At 45.2% G+C, this 23724-nt stretch overlaps 1 protein-coding gene and 1 pseudogene across 7 annotated transcripts in view; both read right to left on the minus strand.

Moving 5' to 3' along the window:
- Positions 1-23724, minus strand: part of UNC13B (unc-13 homolog B) — a 243211-nt gene that overhangs the window by 8188 nt on the left and 211299 nt on the right. For all 6 annotated transcript variants that reach the window (XM_082468359.1, XM_082468356.1, XM_082468357.1 and 3 more), the window contains 15 exons: positions 23015-23089; positions 22305-22524; positions 19608-19835; positions 18822-18963; positions 16062-16231; positions 15494-15609; positions 14985-15148; positions 12509-12659; positions 11007-11075; positions 9516-9605; positions 9045-9173; positions 5493-5620; positions 4765-4850; positions 380-506; positions 150-246 (listed from right to left, as the gene is read on the minus strand). In XM_082468359.1, coding sequence (XP_082324485.1) covers positions 150-246; positions 380-506; positions 4765-4850; positions 5493-5620; positions 9045-9173; positions 9516-9605; positions 11007-11075; positions 12509-12659; positions 14985-15148; positions 15494-15609; positions 16062-16231; positions 18822-18963; positions 19608-19835; positions 22305-22524; positions 23015-23089 — 1992 coding nt within the window. The remainder of the gene's footprint in view (positions 1-149; positions 247-379; positions 507-4764; positions 4851-5492; positions 5621-9044; positions 9174-9515; positions 9606-11006; positions 11076-12508; positions 12660-14984; positions 15149-15493; positions 15610-16061; positions 16232-18821; positions 18964-19607; positions 19836-22304; positions 22525-23014; positions 23090-23724) is intronic.
- LOC309663848 (small ribosomal subunit protein eS6 pseudogene) lies at positions 16717-17606 on the minus strand (annotated as a pseudogene). The gene has a single exon. The product of its transcript is annotated as a small ribosomal subunit protein eS6 pseudogene (transcript).

The raw sequence follows: 23724 nt of genomic DNA on the forward strand, positions 1-23724 counted from the left end.
CAGGGGTGGCTCAGTGGCCCTCGACAGCCCTCCTTACGGACTCCACAAGGCAGGGACAGCCATCCTGGCTAGAGCCCAGGAACTTCTGCTGATAGCCAATTGCTGGGAGACCTGGCCTGACCCCTGTGAAGCCCAAGCCCCCGACTTACCCCATCCTTCTTATCTCGCTCCAAGGCCCCACGCAGAAATTCCAGGGACACATCCTCATTCTCATCCAGCCACTGTAGGACAAACTGCTCAAACCACCTGCAGCCAGGCAGGAAAATTGGGGGTTGGAGCTAGTGGTTGGCATATACCATGTACCTGACTGTAAGGATACTGGCCTTGTCCAACCGCTAAGCGCCCCTCTTCCCTCGGTAGCCCCCACATGATGACTCACGCTGGGTACTCAGGCACCTGCCCCTGGAGGGCAGGCAGATCCCGCATGTATTCATTGTGGAGCCACTTCACCTTGAAGTGCAGGTTCATGTAGTCAGCACTCTTACACAGCCGGTCTTTCTCATGCTCTAGTGGTGGGGAGGAAGGCTGGGTCAGGTCCTGGCAGTAGAGGCCACGGTTCCTGAGCTTTCCCAAGGCGGCAGATCTAGTCAGGTGGCTCTATCAAATGTCTGAGAACAAGGGTGACTCCCAAGCACCTCCTCACAGCTATCTCCCTCTAACAGTGGGTACTCTGCTAAAAGCCTGGCCCAAATCTTTCTTTAGAGACTAAGCCAGACACCCAGATAAGGCCCACAGTCCTTCCTGTGCTGGCTTTTGGAAGTGCAAGTGAGGTACTGGCCTCTGGTGAAGAAGAGGAGAAAAGGATGTAGGTGCTAAGGCTGATTAGTGGGGAAACTGCCCAGGACTGGAGAGGCATGATGGTTTTCCAGGGCTTTTCTAATCCTAGTACCTGAGCCATTTCCTCAGATGGACTTAAATGAGATGAGCAGTCGTATATGACATAAATGGGTCACTGACAACCACACAGACACAGGGAAAACCAAAATGGGCCCGAGCTGACAGAACGAGCAGTTGAGCAGCCATGGTGTAACAGAATCTTGAAGTAAACTGAAGGGTCCCAGAGCAGAGCTGGGACACTGAAAACTGAACGCTCAAAGAAGTATGCAAATAAGTCAGTTTGGAAACACAGCCAGATGAAAGGGCCATCCTGCTACAGAAAATGGGATGCTTATGGACTTGAAAGGTTATATAGCTGAATCTGCAGAGCCTTCTGGGAAATCTAGGATAACGATCACCCACAGCTTGCCCAGAGAGTCTAGCACTGGCCACACCCACAGGCTTTCTTCATCTACCCCCTTTAGAGATGAAGCATTAATTTGGACAATAAAAGCCAACTGTGTGCTTACATATAACAATGGTGAAAGCAAGCAAACTGGGGAGAGTACTGAGCAACAGAGAAGGGAAGGTCATCGTCCTTGGGAACTCTACTGCTCAACTCAGAGTTGCCATGGTGATGCTCCTCCTGGTCAAGGCAGAACAGCCAGTCTGGGGCAGCTGGCCCTTGTGAATGGGCACAGCAGACACTCAAGGAGGAAATGGGAGCCCAGGATTCAGCCTCACAAGGCTCCCTTGTCCCAGGAATTTCATCTCCTGGCATTGTAGGCAGCACCATCGCAACCCGGAGTTGCATTTGCAGTCTCTTCTAAGAAGCAGTGAGCAAGAGAAGAGGAAACAGGAGTAAGACTAGAGGCAAAGGGACAACAACCAGAAGTTCTTACCACCCAGAAAGAGGACTTTTCGGATACGAATGGCAGTGGATGCTTGTGACAGAGCAGAGACACCAATGAGCAATAAAGAAAGTGAAACAATCAGGGACATCAGAGAGACTCTCTCAGGGCTTGCCCCTTCTCTCCCGCCCTGCTGTCCTTAAACCAGGCCAAGAACCTAGAGACGTAACAAGGTACCACCAGGAGGGCCCCTCCTCCTTCCTGTCCAACAACCCACTAGAAGTGAGGCAGTGCTGCTCCGTCACTCCAGAGCTCCCTAACTGCCTTCTTCTAGGGACCTGCAAGTTACTGTATTTACAGAGAATTCTCCATCATCTGTACTCTGGTCCAAAACCCCAACTTCTAATTAACTTCCGTGGTACAAAAACTAACAGGACGATTGCTGAAACACTGGGCACACTTTAAACTATTCTAACAAGTCCCACAGAGCCATGCTCCAGTAGTCGCTTGAGGTTGTTGACGGTGGGGTGTGGTGATCAGGGCGTGGTTAATCTGTCAAAAGGGGCAGAAGGGTAGCTAAACCTTCTCCTGCCCGTGACTGCCACAATCCTCCCTCCATTCATCTTTTATCCTTGGAGAGTTCTTTCAACCTCATGATTTCAACTTTCCAGCTTGCTGATATCTCCCCGGTTCTGGTAATGTCTATACAAGGCTTTGATGGAACATCTCACTTTGCCTGGATTTAACTCCAGTCACCACCTTTTGCCATTTTAACATCTCCAGCTGAAGCTGAACAGGGTATACACACTAATCTTACCCTCTTGTTCAATGCTGAGCATCACCCTCAAGTCTTCCTTCTTCCTCTTTATTCACATCCAATTAACTCACCAATCGCTGTTGATTTCATCTCCAAAACTTCTCTGGGATTTATCCATTTCTTTCTAATTACGCTTTTACCTGTCTAGGTCTCATTACCACCATCGCTAACCGGCATTACCACAATAGTCTCCAAACTGGTCTTTCCTCCTCCAACCTATTCTCCATACTGTAGCCAGAGTGAGTGGCCTTTCTATATTAAAAATCTAGTTATGTTAATCCCTTTCTTAACATGGGATTGTTGTTCAATGCCTCTCAACTGCCTCAGGATAGAGTCCAAAATCCTAAACATGGCTTAAAACCTCCTGTATGATCTAGCTCTGTCCTACTTCTCTATCTTCACCTCTCACTCCTCTCTTCCCCTACACTCTAAAGTGCTAGTCACACTGAACTACTGCTTCCAGTTCCCCAAGCATGCCAGCTCTGTCTAGACCCCAGGTCTCTGAACATACTGTGTCCTCTGCCAAAAATGCCTGTCTCTCCCTTCCCTGTCACTAATGCCCTCCCTCCCCACCAGCTAAGATTTATCATCCTTCAGGTGTCAGTTTGTACATCACCTCCTCCAGAAAGCCTTCCCAGGTGCTCTTCCCAGGTCCAGGTTACATGGGTCTCCTCTCAGCACCCTATGCTTATTCCTTCGGTAGCACTTAACAACTTTAAATTGTAACTGCCAGTTTATAGGTCTGTTGTCTTGACTAATCTGGGAGCTTCTCAGGGGCTGGGGCTATGCCTCATTCATCTCAACTAGCACAGTGCGTGGCACAAAGAAAATACTCAGTACGCTTGGTGAATGGGGTGGGGATTTACTGCAAAGGGGCATGAAGAAACTTTCTGTTTATATTTTAATTGGGACAGTAGTTACACAGGTGTACTTATTTGTCAAAACTCATCAAATAGTACTCTTAAAGTGTTTTTATTTTATTGTATGTATATTATACCTCAATAAAGTTGACTTTAAAAATACTGGGTGAATGATAGCATTTTCACAGTTGGAGTCAACACTATCCTTTTATTAAACAGGTCTCCCTTTCTCTTGCCCTCCACCATTCTGACAATTACTAAGCCCTGTCACAACTTCCTTCCAATGTCTATCAAATCGCATTCTTCCTCTAATTCCTCTGCTCTAATCCCAGCCCCATCCCCTCAGCCCTAAATGATTACATTATCTGCACTCTGCTTCCAGTCTCTCCCTGTTCCATCTGCCCCCATTTTCCATTGAGGTAAAATCTTATCAAAATACTATTTTGTTAAAATTGCATCTCTGCTCATCAGCCTTTAATAAATGCCGGGCAGTATGCTAGGTATGTCACATACATCTCAGTTACTTCATTAGCTCAATGAAATAGATGCTATCATCACTCCCATTTTACAGATGAGAAAACGGGAGCTCACAAAAGTTAAGTAGCTCAGTCTAAGAACACACTGTTGAGTAGGTGGTTAAACTGAGATTTGAAACCAGGTCAACATTAGTTCTTTCTCTTGAAGCAGTTCAAACCTTTTGTGTTTGTTTTAAACATATATATGTTTATTTATATATAAACATATATATGTTTTAACATATATAAACAGATAGGAAATGCAGCTAAATAAGTGAGCACAGATGGGTATTGGAAGGTCTGATACAGGTAGGGAGTGATATCTTTGTGGACCAAAGTGGGAAATGAATAAAAGAATAAGCTGGATGAACAAGATGAGTAATAATTGGTCTGTGACCCTGTTCTATAGGAGAAATGAAGGAAGAAGTATCTTTCTGGCTTTGTCACACCAATCCAGAACAACTTTCAAGGAAAGTCAGGCCAGGCAGTCTACAGCGTGAGAAAATAATCCTTACCTATCTATGTATTTAAGGTTCTGAGATTCTGTAAAACTGTAAAGATAAGTTTCATAAGACCATTCTCTAGGGAGCGGGCCACTTGAGAATACCCTGCATGGGAAGGGTTGATCTCTGGGAAAGGAAAGGGCTGGGAAAGTTTTAAATAGGCACTTGCTCTAAAGCAGGAAGGAGGAACCTACATCCACACAGCCATTTCCATCATTCCTTTGGCTGAAGCTTTGCCTACCCAACGCCTCCTGAGGCCTATCACCCACCATGCCTAAAATCGCTCTAGTTTCTCACTGTATTATTCACCCAGAACTTGTAGTTGTCTGGGAGAAGAAAGGGACAGCAAACAAGGTGCTTGGACTAGGGGTCTGCAGCCCACTGCCTTGGGCACACCCTTACCCTCCAGTGCATATTTCATGTCTTGGGCAAAGAGTTGCCACATCACTTCTGCGCTGACTTTTCCCACATTCAACTCCTGAGGAAACCTGGATGATGGAAGAAGCCACAGTCAGAGAACATGGCAAGAACCATTTGATTTGATTGATTCCAAGGCTAACATGCCAAGTTCTTGGAGGTCAGATCGAAGAGAGGAGAAGCCTAGGAAACAGGGCTACTAGGCTCAAACTGCAGAAAAGGGACCCAGGGGCCAGTGGTAGGACAAGTGGGGGCAGAGGATCCCCTCAGGCAAGGTGGCCCTAGGGGAGATGATGCCTAGAAGGCAGGGAATTGTGGCCAAGAGGAGAAGTGTTGAGGTTGGAAGACAGGCCCAGGCTAAATAAGCGGGAGGAGAAAGGGCAAGGAGGTGGGTATAAGAAGGCCCACTTTATTCATAGCAGACAGACACATACACACATGCTCTCTGGATCCCCTGGGACTCCTATGGCAGCCATTCCCAGAGGTCTCTCACTCGAGGGAGGATGGCTCAGTCTGGGCAGGGCCCCCCATTATGTTTCCACACATGTCTCCAGAAACAGTTACCCAGACAGATACAAGGGACAGAGGGACAGATGGACGAACAGGAGGAAGAGGTGGCACTGCAAACACATAGAGATAGGAAAGAAAGAGGCTGTTAGACAGATGGACAAACCAACCACCAAACAGATAGGGCCAAATGAGGTGATACTTACTGGTTCAAAACGAGTGTGTAGGAATTCTTATCTTCCTCTATGATTGACACAACAAGCGTGATGAGTTTGGGCCAGAAATCCAGGTTCCTAATGCTGGGCCCTTGTTCCTCTGGAGGTAGCTCCTGATTCTTGTTCCCAAGGAGATGGTGATAGACAGTGAGAGTCAGAGTAGAATATGGAGAGTCTTCCTCTCTCTCTTCCCCACTCCATGCCCCTTCCTTGAGAATCAGGGACCCTTCCTCTCCTACAGCCTGTCTTCCACAAGACCACACCTGTTCTATCAGAGGGGTGACCACTGGGAGGTCTTTGGACACGAAGAGTCTGTCCTTGAGAACTTCTCTCCCCAGCTCCAGGGCACTGTTCTGATAAGTTTGGTCAGGCATAAAGATGCCTGTCCCCCTTCCTCCTTCTCCCAGTAGCTATGGATATAGTGACTTCTTGGCTGAAGTACGCAGCCCCTCCAGTCTAAGTAGGTCTAGTTCCATGTGACCCCCACTGGCAGTCCTTCTCTTCTAGTGATGGCCCTCCTCTAATATCACCCCCCTGCCCCACCACACACATGTACATCGCAACTCTGAAAAGCTCCTTCAGTTTCTGCAGGGGCTACGTAACAGACCTAGCATGCAGGTTGGCCCAGCCTTCAGTGAAGCAAAACTTCCCTTAACTTCCCTGAATGTTATTAGGGGGAAGAATTGCATCTAGAAAGTTATTTGCTTAGCTGGATAAGAAAAGACCACGGGGAGCCAAGAATACTCAATGGGGAAAGGATAGTCTCTTCAATAAATGGTAATGGGAAAACTGGATATTCACAGGGAAAAGAATGAAATTGGATCCCTACCTCATACCACCCACAAAAATTAACTCAAAATGGATTAAGGACTTAAATGTAAGACCTGAAACCATAAAACTCCTAGAAAAAAACATAGGGAAAAAGCTCATTGATATTGGTCTTGGCAATGATTTTTTGGATGTGACAACAAAAGCAAAAATCAGTAAGTGGGACTACATCAAACTAAAAGGTTTCTACACAGCAAAAGAAACAATCAAAATAAAAAGACAACCTACAGAATGGTGGAAAATATTTGTAAACCATGTATCTGATAAGGGGTTAATTTCCAAAATATTAATATATAAGGAACTCAGACAACTCAATAGCAAAAAAAAAATCTGATTAAAAAATGGGCAGAGGACTTAGACATTTATCCAAAGGAAATATACAAATGCCCAACAAGTATATGGAGAGATGTTCAACATCACCAATCATCAGGGAAATGCAAATCAATACCCCAATGAGATATCACCTCACACCTGTTAGAACAGCTGTTATCAAAAAGAGAAGAGAGGGACTTCTCTGGTGGCACAGTGGTTAAGAATCCTCCTGCCAATGCAGGGGACATGGATTTGAGCCCTGGTCCGGGAAGATCCCACATGCCATGGAGCAACTAAGTCCGTGCGCCACAACTACTGAGCCTGCACTCTAGAGCTCGTGAGCCACAACTGAAGCTCTACCTTTTCTGAGAAGTATTCCCTGACACCCCTGGTCTGGTTAGATGCCTCTCTCTGGGCTCCCAGAGCACCCTCTGTGAACCTCTCATATAGATGTAACAGACAACTACAACTACAATAGAATATAGTAACAATAAAATAACAAAAACCAATAAATGTAGTAATTTGCCCCTCACCTCCACCAAACAATGAGCTCCCCCAAAGCAGAAATGTGTCTTAATCATCTTTACATCCCTAGTGCTCAATCTGTTAAAAGAATGGATAGATGAATGAACCAATGACTGAAGGTCAGTAGAGGGAAATAAAAGACACCAAGGGTCTACTTCAGTACAAATAATGAATAATGAGAAAATGAGAGTGAGAGAAAGTAAAAAACAGTTAGCAAAATACAAAGGCTAAAGAAAGTCCCTGAATGGTTTGTAAGGCCTCTTTCAAAGTCTAGGTTCATCTCATGCTAGGGAATAGAGACCAACTATTCAGACAGACCTACTGCATACTTGAAAGAGAAAAGCTGAGAACAGTGTCTTTCCCCAACCAGAGAGAATCCACAGATGGATGGCAGAGCCTCGAGTGTGGCAAGCTAAACAAAGACCCCAGGAAAACCTCCCATGGACTTCAGAACCAGCGGGAGGTTTTACAGACCTTAAAAGGAGAAAGTTGTGGGACTTCCCTGGTGACGCAGTGGTTAAGAAGCTGCCTGCCAATGCAGGGGACACAGGTTCGAGCCCTGGTCTGGGAAGATGCCACGGAGCAACAAAGCCCGTGCGCCACAACTACTGAGCCCGTGAGCCACAACTACTGAGCCCGTGAACCACAACTACTGAAGCCCACGCACCTAGAGCCCATGTTCCGCAACAAGAGAAGCCACCACAATGAGAAGCCCGCACACAGCAACAAAGACCCAACGCAGCCAAAAATAAATAAAGGAGGAAGTTGTAAAGATAGTACCTGCACAAAAAGCAAACTTGACAATGCAAGCGGGGAGTATGAACAAGATTTTAGTCTTTACTAAGGTGCTCCTGGGAAGAATTACAAATTGGATGTCTTCACCAAAGGGTAAATGTCCCAGAGATTTAGGTTGTCCTCCCATCATTTGCTATCCAAATCCTACTGCCTTTCAAGGTCTGTCTCAAATACCCTTGTTTTATGTAGCTTTTCCCAATATCTCATCAAGAATGACTTCTTCCTCCTTCAATTTTATCTCTCTTTCAAGTCCCTTCTAACAGACTTTGGTTGGAGTTATGCATATGCTTATGGGACTGTGAACTAACTGAAGGAGCACTATGCTTCCTCAGACCTGGCCTAGAACAAACATTCAACACATACTCGTTGGACTGAAGGGAATCTACTCTGCAAATGTGTGCTCAGCAAGACATTCCTAAAATAGCAACTGTAACTGAGTAATTAGACCCAGAAGGAAGTCCTGGCTTTGAAATAAGAAAAAAAAGGATACCACTGGAAGGATTTAGAAAAACATACAAAGTCATCAGGTACTGAGTTAGGATGCCAGCCTAAACCAGATGAAGTAGCTCAGCCTCCCAGAAGGACAGGGTTAGCCTTGATAGTCAGCTAATGAGTATGTCTCAGAAGACCATGCAGTGCAGAGAAAAGTGGTCAGAGGGAAAAGTTAAACAGCCACAAGCCACTAGCTTAGATCTCAGGGGAAGGGAGCCTGGAACATAGAGGGGTTCACATGAGTCAGAATAAAATTAACCTCGGGGGAAACCAAAGACCCTGGGAAGGACTAAGAATTCACCTACTCACCCCCTGAACTGTTCTCAAATGTAGGTCACTTTTCTTCAATACCAAAGTGAAACTTATTGTTGCCACTTCTGTTCAACTCAGTTATGTCACATCTTGTCCAGTGGTTCCTGTCCATCCACAGATGTCTCACATGGTCTAGATGGTCCCCACTCCACAATTCACTCACTCTCGAGAACATCAAGGACTTTATCCTGAGCTCCCTTCCACCATGGCCACAGCAAAGGGAAGCTGAGGCTCCAAGAACGACTGACAGCTGGCCCCACCTGATCCCGAACCTCTTACCAGCTGGTACTGGCGGCTGTACAAGTCATGGCAGTTGTTGAAGATATACTCGTATGTGGAATTCAAACAGGCCTTCACACAATCCTTTACCACCTGGCTGGCTCTTGGAGGGCTCTGCAGTTCTTGCACCTGCCAATTAATAAAAAGAAATATGGGTCCAGGGTCCTGCTCACCTGAGTGGTTTCTCCTCCTAGAACTGCCCCCAAATTATTCCAGATTCCTTCACCCCTCTGTAGGTCCCTGGACCTTGCCCTGGGATGAAATTGTCAGGACAGCTGATGGGGAGAACTGCCTAGCTCATCCTCCTTGACCCATGGTCTTCTTAGAAGTAACTCAGGAACAGTTACTTGGAAATGTGGGCTTAAAGGTGATAAATCCTATAGCCTTAGACTATGCCCAGTGATTCTGATTCTCCATGTCCCTGTGGCCAGGTCCCCAGCCTAGCACTGCCCAGCCCAGTTCATCTCTTACCTTCATTCTGAAGAAAGTAATGCTGGTCAGCAAATCCACTGTGGACTTTAAGTCCTGAAGTCGCTCAGGGCTCCCAGCAGGGAAATTATTCTATTGCAAATCAAGCAAATGTAAGAAAGGAACAGAAGAATATGAAAGCCTTCCCTGCCAAAAGCAATGAAATCAGAAGCTTCCCTAAGTGTTACCCACTGGGATCTTCCCTAGTTGAGAGGAACAAAAAAGCTGTAAGACTACAGGTCTCCCTCTCTTTTCCACAGACACAGGCCCTTGCCAAAAGCAGGGGTTAATAACCCCCAGCCCAGAAAGCAACACATCCTACCCCCAACCCTACTTCCCATGCAACGTGTGAGCATTTGCACAAATGAACATACACTCACACACACACACACACACTTTTTTCTTGGGTGAAGATTCTTACACCCAATGAGTGAGTTCTTCAAAAGTTACAATCTAACTGTATATCCTGGAATATAAGTGGAGCCATACTACAGACCAGACTGGGATCCAAGACACGTACTTTCTGTATAATGGATCCCAGTTACTCTACCATTCTGGAGCCAGCAGATGGCAAAGCTCTGAGCAGAACTGCTTTTGGAGTGAGTTCCTTAGGATCTTCCCACCACGCCTCACTTCATTCTCTTTGGCAGGAGTTTTAGGAGGAAGCTGCCAAAGAAGGCTTAAGGACGATGCTGTGCCACTCTCCATTTTAAGGGTTGCTTTTTTAAACCTTCAAATGGCTACTTATATGCCAAATACAAGATATACAGTCAACTCTCCATTATTCGTGCAAATGGAGGGCACTGAAAGTGCAGATAATTAAAATCTCACTTCTTTTTGACTTTAAGATTGTTTTTATACTTACTTTTTAATGTGGGTATATTGCCTGTTCTGGAAATTCACAACACTTTAAAGCAAGTAATGAAGTCATTCTAAGAAGGCCTAACTTAGGAAGAACGGAAAAACTGCCCATTTCCCTGTCCTGTCCTAGGCACCCACCCTCCTACTACATCTATTTCCTCCCTCCATTCTAGAAATGGACATGACATCTGCTACAAATTACTTGCCCAAACCAAGATACTCTCTCTCTCCTTAGTCAGATTCTCACACCTCTCTTGGAAAATGAGGAGAATATGGAAAAATGCAATAAGGAAATATAATTATCTAATTTTTAAAGGGGGCTTTCTGGAAGAGATTATCCTTAGGAGACTCCTTGATGAATATGTCATCAGAGAGTTTGGCAGAGTGACATGAGTGGGGTTAGAAAGCCAACTATCTATAAAAAGCAGCCACACCTGCTACTATTTACACACTGCATGGTCCTTGGAGTTTGAAGAACCACAGGTGTCAGTGACGTTGGCCATATATGTGGATGTGATGACAAAGACCAAGTTTCCTTGCCTTCGATCTTTATAGTCATGATTGGTCCAAAGTCTCTCTAGACTGATCTTGATATTATCCTTTGTCCCACCCCACAGCCATGTCTTCACTCACCCTGTATGTAGAGAGGTCAATCCTCAGTGAGTTGTGCAGTTGGTCCAGTAGTTTCACAAATCTCTCTTTCTGAGGGTGATAAACAAATAATGAGGAACAGAAATAATCTATTTCCAAGCTCTCTAGACTGTAGCAAAAAGAGAATCATCTCTGGGTGAGAGGGAGACACTGAGCTGGGGACATACCCTGTCCCATATTTGCCCATGAGGAGAACAACAAACCACGCAAAAGAGAAATGGGATAGGTCTTTCCTGTTCCATCTCTTAGCACTTAAACTGGGGAATCGTCTCACACTGGCAAGAGGAAAGCAAGTCTCTGGGAGGGGAAACAGCTTTCTATACACATCAAGAGGAGATGACCAGTGCATCTCCATCCCTTTGGGACTCTAACTCATCTTAGTCAGATAAAAGGAAACTCTAAACACATTCTCCAACTTGTTCCTGTGTCTGTGGTGTCCTAACTTATCTTGGAATAGCTCTTAACAGTTAAACAGCCACAGCCTAGCAGTGACGATGGGAGAGAGAAATAGTGATGCATCTGGAAGGTGATCAGGGAGACACAAGGGGATTTCTCTTTAAACCACATTCTATATCATTTCCCTTAGTTTATACTTTTTAAATGTTAAAATAAACAACAAATACTATTTAATAGCTTATTTTTATAGAAAAGTATAATTAAACGTGGAATCATGTTCCTGTAAGCTATTGGTGCAGCACTCCTAGAGCTCACATATTGATAATATTATATATAGCATTAGATATTAGTTAAGTCAATATATAATGTGGAGAGACAGAATGGAACAGATATTTGACTGGCTTAATCAATGATACTAATTCATCTACAGAAAGACTATCAACAACATCAAAAAAGTGGTCAGCACCAAGAAAAAGGGCTCAGAGATCCAGTAGATTTGGGAGTAACAGTAATTTTATCCCTAAAGAGGTAATATTTGTGGTGGGTCTGATATATACCATCCAGTTTACACTGAACTTATGTCAGGTGACATTATGAGCAATGATTCAACTTCACAAGTACCTTAACAACAGGAAAGGGCATACCCTGGATCAGGAAAACTGTCCAGACACTAGAAAAGGGACAGCCTCTGGTATGCAACTGGTATTCTTGCTTAGACATCAGTCTCATATGAACTTAAGTGGTATGAATCTGTCAGAGAGAGACTGAATAATATTAAGAAGGTTCCTTTGTGAACCTGCAGGACTGAGGAACATGGTGACTCAACCAAGCTGTTGGCCTAGAGAGGTTCTCCCTGAGCCCAGGTAGTGCCCACCGCACAAACCACAGTGGTGCTATTCCACCTTTTCTCACTTATCCACGTCTGAGGAGAGTCTACTAGTATAGTCTAACTACCCATAAGGAAATAAGTTCATTATCTAGGTGGCAACTATCTGAATTTTAGGCATATCAGCTCTGCAGTACTGACTGAAAAATCAAACTTTGTTAACTGATAACAATCAGGTTACATGTTTTTACATCACACTCACCCCAAAGTTGGAGGCTGCAAAACGATCAGACGCAGAGACATTGGTGGAGGCGGTTGTGTGGGCATAGTAGGCATTGATGTTGGCCAGTAAGGTGCTCATCACTGCTGGCACACCAGGACACATGTACTTGGATGACAAACATGCAAAGTGCCTGAAAAACAGCACCTTCAGTCTCAAAGACTCTTCAGGGTTTGCAGCAAAGGTCAAGTAATCAAAAGATCTCACTCATGTGTGTGAAGCTTCCGATCACCTTGGCATACAAGGATTTTCATAATTTACTCACTCAAATATACATTCAGTGAACGTGTACTATGTGCCAGGCCTGGCACTAAGGGCCAGAATCCAAAGAGGTGACATTCTGGCAGAGAAAGCAAGTGTTAGAAAGTAAGTCAATAACCCAAGGCATGCTATGCAAAAATTCTGTGGACACACACAGGAAGATCACCTAAATTAGAATGGCTGGGGGCTAGAAGGGATTAAAAAAAGGCTTCCCAAAGAAGAGATGGTTGAAACAAGTCTTAAAGGATTAGTAAGAATCAATCAAATGGAGAAGTGTGCAGGCGAAGGGAAACTGTATTGCAAAAACAAATATACTCATGGAGAGAGTCATTCATTTGGGAAACCTCACTCAGGGCTACTGTTCAGGTGTTTGATAGAGGAGTACTACGAAATTCGAGAGGAGAAGTAGACAGAGAACAGATAATAAAGGAGTTTATCCTAGATGCTACAGTAAGTTTTTAAACAAAGGCATACTGTGATCAGATTAGTCTTTCAGAAAGGCCACTTTGAAGGTAAAAATTAGAAACGAAAACTTGGAGAGAGAGAAGACTAAGAGAGAAAGACCAATTGAAGAGTTATTGCAATCATGCAGAAAAGAAGCAATGAAGCACTAAATGGAACAGAGAAATGGTTAAGGGCACAGACCCTAGAGCCAGACTTTGGGTTTGAGTCTCAGCTCCAGTGCTCAGTGACCTTGGATAGATTACTTAAACTTCTTCATGCTTCAGTCTTTTTATCTATAAAATGGGAATAATAATGATATGGGGATTAAATGAGTTAACATTCATAAATTACTTAGACCAGTGCCTGGCACATAAGGAAATGGTACATAGGAGTTGTTGTTGCTGTTATTATTATTATCATTATTACTGAGCTATAGCAATACTAATAGATTAAAAACATTTTTAGGAAGTAGAATCTAGAGGTTTTAGAGACTGATTGAATGGTGGTAGTATGAAAGAAATGTTTAGGCTGACTCCTAAATTTCTGTTTGGATAACTGTGTAATAAATTGTTCCATTTACTAAAATAGGGAATATAGGAAGAATAGATTTGGTGGAGATAATGTTGATTTGGATTTTGGTCATGTTGAGTTTGCAATGCCTATGAGAATAGCCAGGAAGCAAATGAAAATGGATCTGAAACTCAGGAAAAGATCTGGTCTGGAGAAAGAGATCTGGGAGTCCTAAGCTCAGAAGTAGTGACTGAGGTCATAGGCTTGAATGAGCTCATCCAGGGAGAGTGAACAGAGTAAGAATGGCAGAGTGCCCATTCTCCAACCTCAATCCTCAACATGTTTCTTCCATCTAAACTAAACTTCTTGTAATTCTTTGAATAGTCTATGCTCTGTTGTATATTGGTATCCCTGCACATGCTCTACCAGAAATATCCTTCCTCCTTTTCTGTATTTCAAGTGTCAACTCTTCAACAGCTTTCTTCACAGGCCTCCCCTAAAATTTAGACGCTCTCATAATACACTGTGATTACTTCTACTATAGCACTTATTATATTATATTGTAATTGTTTGTTTACTGGTCTGTCTCTCCTGCTAGACTGAGTTCCCCAAGCACAGAGGCCCCATCTCATTCATCTTTGTGTTCTCAGCATGTGGCACAACGTATGACACACAGAAGGAACTAAGTAAAAGTTTGTAGAATAAATGAAGCACAGCCAGGGCACCAGCTACCCTCTGCTTACCTAGTGCTGCTTCTAATGGCAGCCTCTCCAGTACACAGACTACACCTCTTCTCATAGTAGGTGGGAATTTCTTTTATAGGAGTCTTGGTCAACTGCAGACACAGCTGCTTTCCCTACAGTTCAGTGCTCTTTCCGACTCCCAGGCCAGTTTATGAAAGCTTGTCTGTCACACACATATACCTGAGCACACATACCCTGTCTGCTCAGGCCGGTGATGTTTGGGCAAGTCTGTCCTTGTATACCCTCCCATGCCCTTTTCTCTTCCTACCTGTGAACTCTGGGGTAGACAGACAAACACCTTCTCCCTGAGTTACTGATAAACACACTCCTTTTATACATATACTCTCTTTGCACAGATCCACCCTACCCAGCTCAGAGAGGAAAGCAATGAATCACTGTATACTACCCCACTAAAGACCTGTCCACTCTGTCAGTGTACCTCCATTGTTAGCTACTCTAAATGTTAGTAGCCATTTCCTAGAGCCCCAGGGGAGCCTTACGTCATGGCCTGATATATGGACTCGATGCCATAGCGCATGGCAAATTCATCCACAATTTCTTGGGCAGTCTCATCAAAGTACACCTTCCACGCATCGTCTCCTCGAGCCTCAGGGATGTGGACTCCTCCACTGCCCTGAATGTCTGTGAGGTAATGGAAGAGGTTCTGTAGAAGACAGAGTAAAATATATATTGATATTAAAGACTCAAATATATGTTGGAGGAAAAAAACCCTGCTGGTAAAGGCCAGGAGAATGTGGATAGGGTTCCATAGAAATTCTGTCCTTCAAGTCATTGCTCAGTAACTCCTGTGGCCCCAGTAGGCTGTTCTCACATTAGTGAAAGAGAACTGAGGCTGCGACTCTTATGTGGGCTGTCCAGGGTAGCACAGTGAGCCAAGAATAAAATAAAAGTAGGCTCCAGATCTTCAACCATCTAGCAATCCTACTTATTGTCAAAGGCCCCTCCCAACATTGCTTTCTGGCATCCCATCTACCAAGAGCTGGCTCACCTCATGGAGACACGTATACTGCACATGATACGGGGCTACCTTCTCCTCCCCCTTGATCTCCACATTGATTTGTAGTCGGATAGCTCCTGAGACGGCTGATTTGTCTGTCCTCTTCTCTAGGAAGGAAAGAAGACTGGAAATTGACACCAATGCAACTGCAGACAGCATAGACAGCCCCCAACCTGGCTTAACCCAAGGAAAAGGAGGCACTGACCCAAGTGTTCACCTAATAGGTGAACTCATTCCAGTGACCATATAGTCCACAAATACCCCAGAACTGGCTGGGTGGGAGAAAAGAAGTGCTCAAGGGACTAAAGGCATTAGGGCTGAGTATGAAGATAAAAAGGCCTTCTGAAATCTGGAAAATGTCCAGCCAGAGTGAGTTCCAGACATCCCCACTCCTCTGTCCCCCATCTCTATGCATGGTCGGTTCCCTGTAGGGAAGGCAAGGCTCTGTATAGAGGTATGCTTTGGGGACTGAGTGGTGGTTTTGGTACATAGGAGTTTCCCCAGGTTCCCCATTCATGCTCTCCCTTCCCAGAAACTTTCTCTGGTCCTGCTTCCTCACCCAAGTTGTACCAGACGTCCATCTCGCCACTCAGTGTTCGAACCTCAATGATGGTTTGGCCAAGGAAATCATCAGACTCTCGCTTTAGCCGCTGCTTTACTCTTGACTTGATGTCATCATCCTCATCCCACACACGTACCTTAATGCGGTCAGAAGAGTTGTGGCACTCACTGTGAAAGAATTAGGAAGGCTCTGTTACGAAGAGACCCAGGAGCCCCCACTCTTATTACTTCCAATTCCCTCCCAAAGCTCTATCAGCTGCACTTGAGGCCCTGCAGAGGAAGAGAAGGAGTCAAAGAACAGTGGTACTCAAGTCCCAAGTGAGTCAGGCTATCCCAGCAAATGGCTCTTCATTCCTTAGCTTGGGTGGCTCTCTACATACCATTATCCAGTCCTTATTGCCCTGGGACAAAAGCGAGGAGGGGAGGAGTAATTAGGGACAATTCTGAGTTCCTATCAGCTAGCTGTACCAACAAAACCAACAGAAAACAGCCAGACGGATGCCGCAGAGCCCTAGGAAGCAGCTGCTAGTTGCCTCCCAGAATCCTATATGAAGTTCCTAAAGGTGTTAAATGTTCATGGTAAGTCCATCTGGTCATATATGCTTTAGCTTTCTACCTAACACCCCCATCTGTCTAAGAATGTGCTTGGTGAATTTCTTTTCTTTTTTTTTTTTTTTTTTGATGTCTGATCTTATTTATTTGTTACTCTTAGAACATCTCATTTTTGACTGGACTCAGACTTAGAAGTAGAAGCTCTCAGGGAGGACAGCCTCCGTCTCTTGGCAATCTGTTCCTGGCGTTTTTCTTTGGCCTCCTTCATTCTCTTGGCCAAAAGTTTAGCATATTCTGCAGCCTCTTCCTTATTTTTCTTAGTACGCTGTTTCTTCAGAGCAATTCGCCGACATTTGTGTTGCAGAACACGTGGAGTAACAAGACGTTGAATCTTGGGTGCTTTGGTCCTAGGTTTCTTACCTTCTTTGTTTAGGGGCTTTCTCACAACGTACTGGCGGACATCATCTTCTTTAGAGAGATTGAAAAGTTTGCAGATTCTGCTAGATCTTTTGGGCCCCAGGCGACGAGGCACAGTAGTATCAGTGAGTCCAGGAATATCCTTCTCCCCTTTTTTTACAATGACCAAATTGAGAACGCTCAGATTGGCATCCACAATGCAACCCCGTACAGATTTGCGCTTTCTTTCTCCAGTCCTCCTTGGTCTGTAACAGGAATGCCCCTTACTCAGTAGCAGGCGGACTCGGCCATGGGTCAAGACACCCTGCTTCATGGGGAAACCCTGTTTGTCGTTCCCACCACTGATTCGGACCACATAACCCTTCCATTCTTCACCCAGAGCGTCAGCAGCAACTTCTGTGGCCATATGCTTCTCATAAAAGGTACGAAGTTTTCGTTCATCGTCCACTTCAATGAGTTTCTGGCAGCCAGTGGCCGGGAAAGAGATGTTCAGCTTCATTCTGAAGCGGCCGACCGCCTCCGAGGCGCCACGAAAAAGAGCTTGGTGAATTTTTATCATTCTTTAATATCCACTTGAATTATCATTTCCTCTATGGTGTTTGCTTTGGAGGAGGTAGTTTGCCCAGGTTCCTCCCTCACTCTCTCCTTCCCCAGCAGTTGCTTTCTGGATCCCTGTTGCCTTATCCAAAAGTTGTACTTGGCAGAATCTGCTGCTCCTTACCCTATGTTCTCATAATATCTTTGCACATTCCATTAAAATATTATAGCATAGCTACTGGTCTTCTGAAAAATAATAGACAAATCATCAATCAGCCTCTTGAAGTCAGAGATTGTCTTATACATTTTTCGATACACAACATCATGTATAGTGTCTAATACAGAATACAAATTGCTTGCTAAATGATAAAAGTGGGCAAAATTGACTATAGAGCCAATTCATTTAGAATTAATCATAGGTAATATTCAAGCAGGAACCATTCAGCTTCTTGAAAAACAAGTGCTCCCCCCAGTAACTACTGCCTCTGGATTAGAGACTGATTTTATAGGCCCCAATCCCTTTCCCCAATCCCCTTCCAAGGAGCCAACACAAAAAGGTCTCTACATAAGCTGCCTGCCTGGCTGATTCAAAGTCCTGGTCCTAGGCATTAGGGGCTGTGACAAAGCATCTGGATTTACCAGACATTAGTCCAAGTCCTCGGCTAGAGCTTGCCATTTTTCAACAACCATCCCTCATTGTCATATGAAATAGTCTATAAAAAAGTGAGATAATGAATAAAGGAGTAGGGAGTGAAAGCTGAGGCAGAAAGAAAAGCAGAGCCCTTAAGGAAAATCGAAAATTCTCCAAATCCCAGGTTTCCATCTTCAAGCCAGAATTATCCAGTTGTAGGACAAAGATGTTCCCTCCCCACTCCCTAGAAGAGACTAACCCTTCCTAGGCAGGATGGCAGGGCTGGAAGGTACACAGTTGGGTGGGCAGTCCCTGGTTCTGTCACTCAGCAGTAGTACAATAAAATCTTCCTAGCACTAGAAAAAGCAGTATGGGACACCCAAAGGCCCCTTTAATAGCCCTAGTTAAGACAGGGCTTGGGTACAGTAACCCTGATACAATAGTCCATGAGAAGAAACCCAGAGAAAGAATAGCTGCTACCCAATTGAAGTATATGAGAAATGGGTTTTCTCCACTGCCTCTGACCCATCTCTCTTAGACCCCAAGCCCAGAACAATGAGATTTAATGCTGCTCCCAAAATATACACAGTCCCAGGTAAGACAAAGGCCACTATGACTTACAAATGGAACTTCTCCTCCCAGACAGGATTCAGGTTCCCAAAAATGGTCTTGGTACGCTTCTTGGTTTTGCCCACTTGCACAGTCACATAAGGGTCACTGGATCCTGTCTTGTCCTTGGCTTGTAGGCCCTGGGCACACACCACTGCAACCCAAATGCACATAGAAGGAGGCTTCAGAGTACACTCCAGAAGTCATAAGCCCTCCAAAGTATGACTCATATTTCCCATCTTAGAGCAGCCTCTGTCTGCTCCTTGCACAGGAGCAGATTTTCTCACTCCTCCACATTTATCCTTAGCCCTAAGCCACGAGGCTTTCCCTCAAAGCCTAGCCCAAGAATCCTACCTCCCCACTGGACCCTAACTGACCACTTACCCCTACACTTACCCCAATAGGTCCTTATCTGCTCTGATACATGCTTGCTTCAGCCATATCCACCCAGTTAGTAAATCACTGGTTAACTATTCACTGATCTCCTGCCTGTCCCCTTACCCCCACCCTCCCTGCTCTTATAATATCAAACTGTTAACCAAGTCTATAATATCAGACTGTTACCAAATCCTTGTAACAGTCATTCATATTGTTTGCAGGTGCCAGTCTTGCCTCTCCCAGCGCCCCCTGGCATCAGAGTCTAGGAGAGGGGCAGTGATGAACAATGAGGCCCTCCCTCTTCCTTCATTCTGTGCTCCTTCTCCCCAGCCCCTGCTCCCTCACACTCAGGATGCTTCTTCCCCAGGCTCCTCCTCATAGCCAAGGCCCTCCTGTCCTCTCAAACTCTGGCCTGCTCACCAGTTATGGTAATCTTGGCCGACCATTTGGAGGTGCCATCCAGCACACTCTGCTTCACTGTTTTCATCTGTTGCACATGGGCAACTTTGCTCACACTGAAGACATCCCGGATAACTTCAAAGATCTCCGGCTTATTCCGCTCTCGGATCTTCATGCGGTCCTTCATGGCCATGATAATGTTCTGTGTCCGGTCTTCCGCTCCATGTTTAGAGCTCTTTTCTGCAGCCCCTGAAGAATGGCCAGAGACAGAAAGTAGGGTAACCAACAGGCCACCTACCAGACCAAGGATCAGGATGAAGAATGGGGCCTGGGAGAGGTCACTGAGCAGTGGGAGAAGCTTAGGAAGACACTGGTATGTCTCTGGGAAAAGCTGATCTCTGTGGGGCCTGCTAGAGTTTAATGCCTAGCCAGTGGAGTTTAAAACGCAACTCAAAGAGTAGCAAAAAGTTGATCATCGTTATGGGGGTGTATTATTCTAGTCTCTCTATTTAGATATATGTTGAATTTTTCATCAAAAAAGAAAAACAAAAAATGTAGCTCAGTCTGCAGTTGTCTTTGTCTTTCTTCCATCTGCATGCTTGTTGAGAGATACCCTCCAAGTCTAAGGCCAAAATATCAAAATGGGTATCCCAGTTATCAGGGAGGGGTTGTGGATGGGCACAACAACTCCACCAATCTCATCCGAATGCCAAGCCATGATACAGATCTCAGAATTCGTCACAGCACATAGCTGGGTTCTGCCCCATGGCTCCAGTGTCTTTAATCTCAGAAAATAGTGTGGTATGGTAAGAAAAGTATGGCCTTTGGTATCAGACAGACTTGAGTTCAAATCCTGACTCCACTACTCCCTGCTGGGTAAGTAGGCTTCTTCTAAGAGAAGAGAATGTCACTTATCTCTCAGGATTTGTAATAAGCATTATATTAGATAGCATATATAAAGCATCTAGCCCAGTGCCTGCCATCTAGCACTGGGCTAGATGCTTTATTTATTGAGTAATAAACAGTCCCTATTATTGTTACCATCATTATTATCCTGGCAAGGCCAAGGGCCATTTTCACCAGCCATGACCCCAGCCAGCTCATCTCAAAGGTCAGTAAGCTTCCTCTGCTGTCCTAAGGATTATAGCAGAACACAGACTCCTCCAGTGTATTTCACCAACCAGGCTTCTCAGGGCAGAGGACCCATCCTTCCGTTATTGGTCCTTCAGACTGGCTCTTAACCTCTCTCCAGTCTCCAAAGACTTAGGCCTTAACTACAAAACTTGGAGCAAAGGACAAAGGTCAACATCTGCAGCCTAACCCTGGGAGGATGGAAAGCAGGTTTTCTGTCCAGTGAAGCCTACAGAAGGGCATTTAATTCCACTCTGTGCTTCACAGAAGCCTTAGTCAGAAGATATTTTCTGATAAATGAAAAATGACCTGGGCTGCAACCTACTCTTGCCATTTAGCATATCCCATGTAATGCTATTTACCTGGACTGGGACCTCTGAAAGGTTCTTAAAGGGAAGATGGACACCCTGGCTACAGAGCACCATTTCAGAGGCTTCCAGCAAGCAGCCTATGCAGCCAGTTGCTAGTTCTCGCAATTAAAGCAGGGGCCTGCTGGCACCTGTGCTTGTCGCCCCCTCATGATGGATTTGGGCAAAGTCATCACCAGCACCCAACTTCTGCTATGTTCTGCCTGTCTCTTCATGTCTACTATAGCCATGCCACTGACACCAATCTAGCATTCTTCAAAGAAAGACATTTTAAGTCAACAATTCCTCGAGGCTTCTTCCTGGGCCCCTTTTATGTCACATATCTTTCCTTGGGATAATGAAGTGCTGTGAGTCTAAAGGCGACCTTCCTTTCTCCTACCACAATCCTTGAAGCTTTCATTGCTATGGCTTGGCTCTGAGTAACACCTGAAGACCTGGAGGGGCGAGAAAATACTTTTCCACATCCCACATCCCCTACCCCTGCTCTTCCTGGGGTCTAGCTATAGCAGTGCAAGCCCAGCAGGAGTGGAGCAAGGAGGTAAGAACTTGGAGTGCTACCACTTCCTGTGACAGAGACTTGTTGCTTTTCCTGCTCCTGTTTTCCCCATTCTATGATGGGAGCACAAGTCACATATTTAGCAAGGGCCTTGGGAGTGTGGCACATTCTCCATCTGGACCTCTGCCTAATCCATTTGAAACTTCTGTTCTTGGCACTGTTGTCTAAATGCTCCAACTATAAGCAAGGAATAAATTCCAGCTTCCCTGAGTCCTAGGGTCTAGACCTCAGGAGGTTCCTCTGTGAGGCCTAGAACCTCACAGAACTCTCTCTTCTCATTAGTTTTAAACATGCTCTAGTCATTTGGGCTGATTAAACATGCTCTAGTCATTTGGGCAATATGGCCACCATGGTGTGTACAACACTCAAGCATAGCCTCTGGGATCATCTGAATCCTGGAAGGGATTTTTATCTCCATCAGAGGACCATAGAAAGCTCAACGGATTTTTCCTAAAGGTGCTTAAGAGAGTGCTACAAGACCTGTTATTTGGAATGGCAATGTCTCTTGACTTAGGACCCTACTTTCTCTAAAAAGGAAAGAACTTCAGAATCAGGTAGAATAGAGGGATGATGTCCCAGCCACCCTAGCTCTTTGTTGCCAGACTATTTTGGAGAGGCCCTGCTGCCCATGTTCCCCACCCGTCACCCCACAGGGACACTCACGCTGCAGGCAGTCGGCATTGAGCAGGTCCTGGCACTTCTCGTGACACTTGACTCCACACTCGCTGCAGCGCATGCCCTGCCGGGCAATGCCCCAGAGCAGGCCTTCACACTCATAGCAGTAGGTCGGGGTAGTGGCCGTCCAGACCTCAAAGTTGTGGGGTGTGGTGCACGAGATGGGATAGATTAAGGCCTGCAGGGTTTTCTTATACACATGGGATTTCTGAAAGACACATATCCCATCACCCACCAGCGACTTCAGTTCTCTGCTGGGAGATACCAGAACTAAGACCCTTGCAGGGCTCTCAAGACCCCAGTTTCTCCTCTGGCAATTGAGGAGATGTTTTAGCTTGGCCCAGCCCACAGCCCAACCTGGCAGAAAGAAGCCCTCCACATCATGTGCTCCTGGTCATCCAAGATAGGTCTGACCTGAATGCTGGGCCTGAGCCTTGTCCCAGTATTCAGGCTTTTTTAGAGAAACAAAGGGTACTAGGCTTACCATAAAACCCTGACACTGGTGGTCACATACTCCAACGTGAGATTAAGGTTTACCCCTGGTCTGGACCCTTGCCTCTCCCAGTGTAGAAAACTTGATGCTATCTGTTTCATTAACAGAGTGTGCCCAACACTTTTGAGTTCCCAGTAAGTTTGGCTACAGAGATGTTCACTGGACCATAGGCCAGTGGACTCTTGAAAGCCCATGGGTCACTTACCAGCTCTTCATCCTTGAGAGAGGTGCGTGTAGCCATTGCAGAAGTAATTCCTGCCTTCCGGGACTGGACCAATGACTGTGAGAGAAGATTTATTGTCAGCCCTGGCTACTACCAAGGGCTAGGCAAAGCCCTGGGGAGGGAGTTTCAGTGACCAAAGCTATTTGATGATAACTCACTATGTTCTCTCTATTTTTACTGTCATTCACAGGGGATTGCCATGGATAATAGGTAATAAGCACCTGAGGTCAATATCCAAATCCAAGGCCCTCAGGGACTGTTCTAACAATGACAGAACAGCACTTCTCTCAGGGTACCTATCATCCAAAGAGTTTTTAGGTATCTGACCCCACAGAAACTCCTTGTTTAAAGGAAGGCAAAGGAAAATGAAAAGTTTAGAATTACAGTCCGAAACAGGTCATTAAGAATAGGATAGACACACAACTCTGACAGAGTCACAGTCAAGAACCATCACTGGGAACTATGATTCTATACTATATCCTCTATTCTCTGGTACCACCCCCTGCCCACACAATCCCAGGAAGCTGTGGAGGCCAAAAGCCCAAATGAACAGGGCACTTGAAAGTGAAAGGGGCAATGTAGCCTCATTGAAATCAAGCAGGGTAGGGGGTTAAATGTGACAGCTATGATGCCCTGCTAGCCAGGCTCTTATATAGAGGGGCCCATGAATCTGCCAAGCCCAAGCTTCAGGG

This window comes from Balaenoptera physalus (assembly GCF_965194825.1).
Source record: "Balaenoptera physalus genome assembly, chromosome: 7".
NCBI lineage: Eukaryota > Metazoa > Chordata > Mammalia > Artiodactyla > Balaenopteridae > Balaenoptera > Balaenoptera physalus.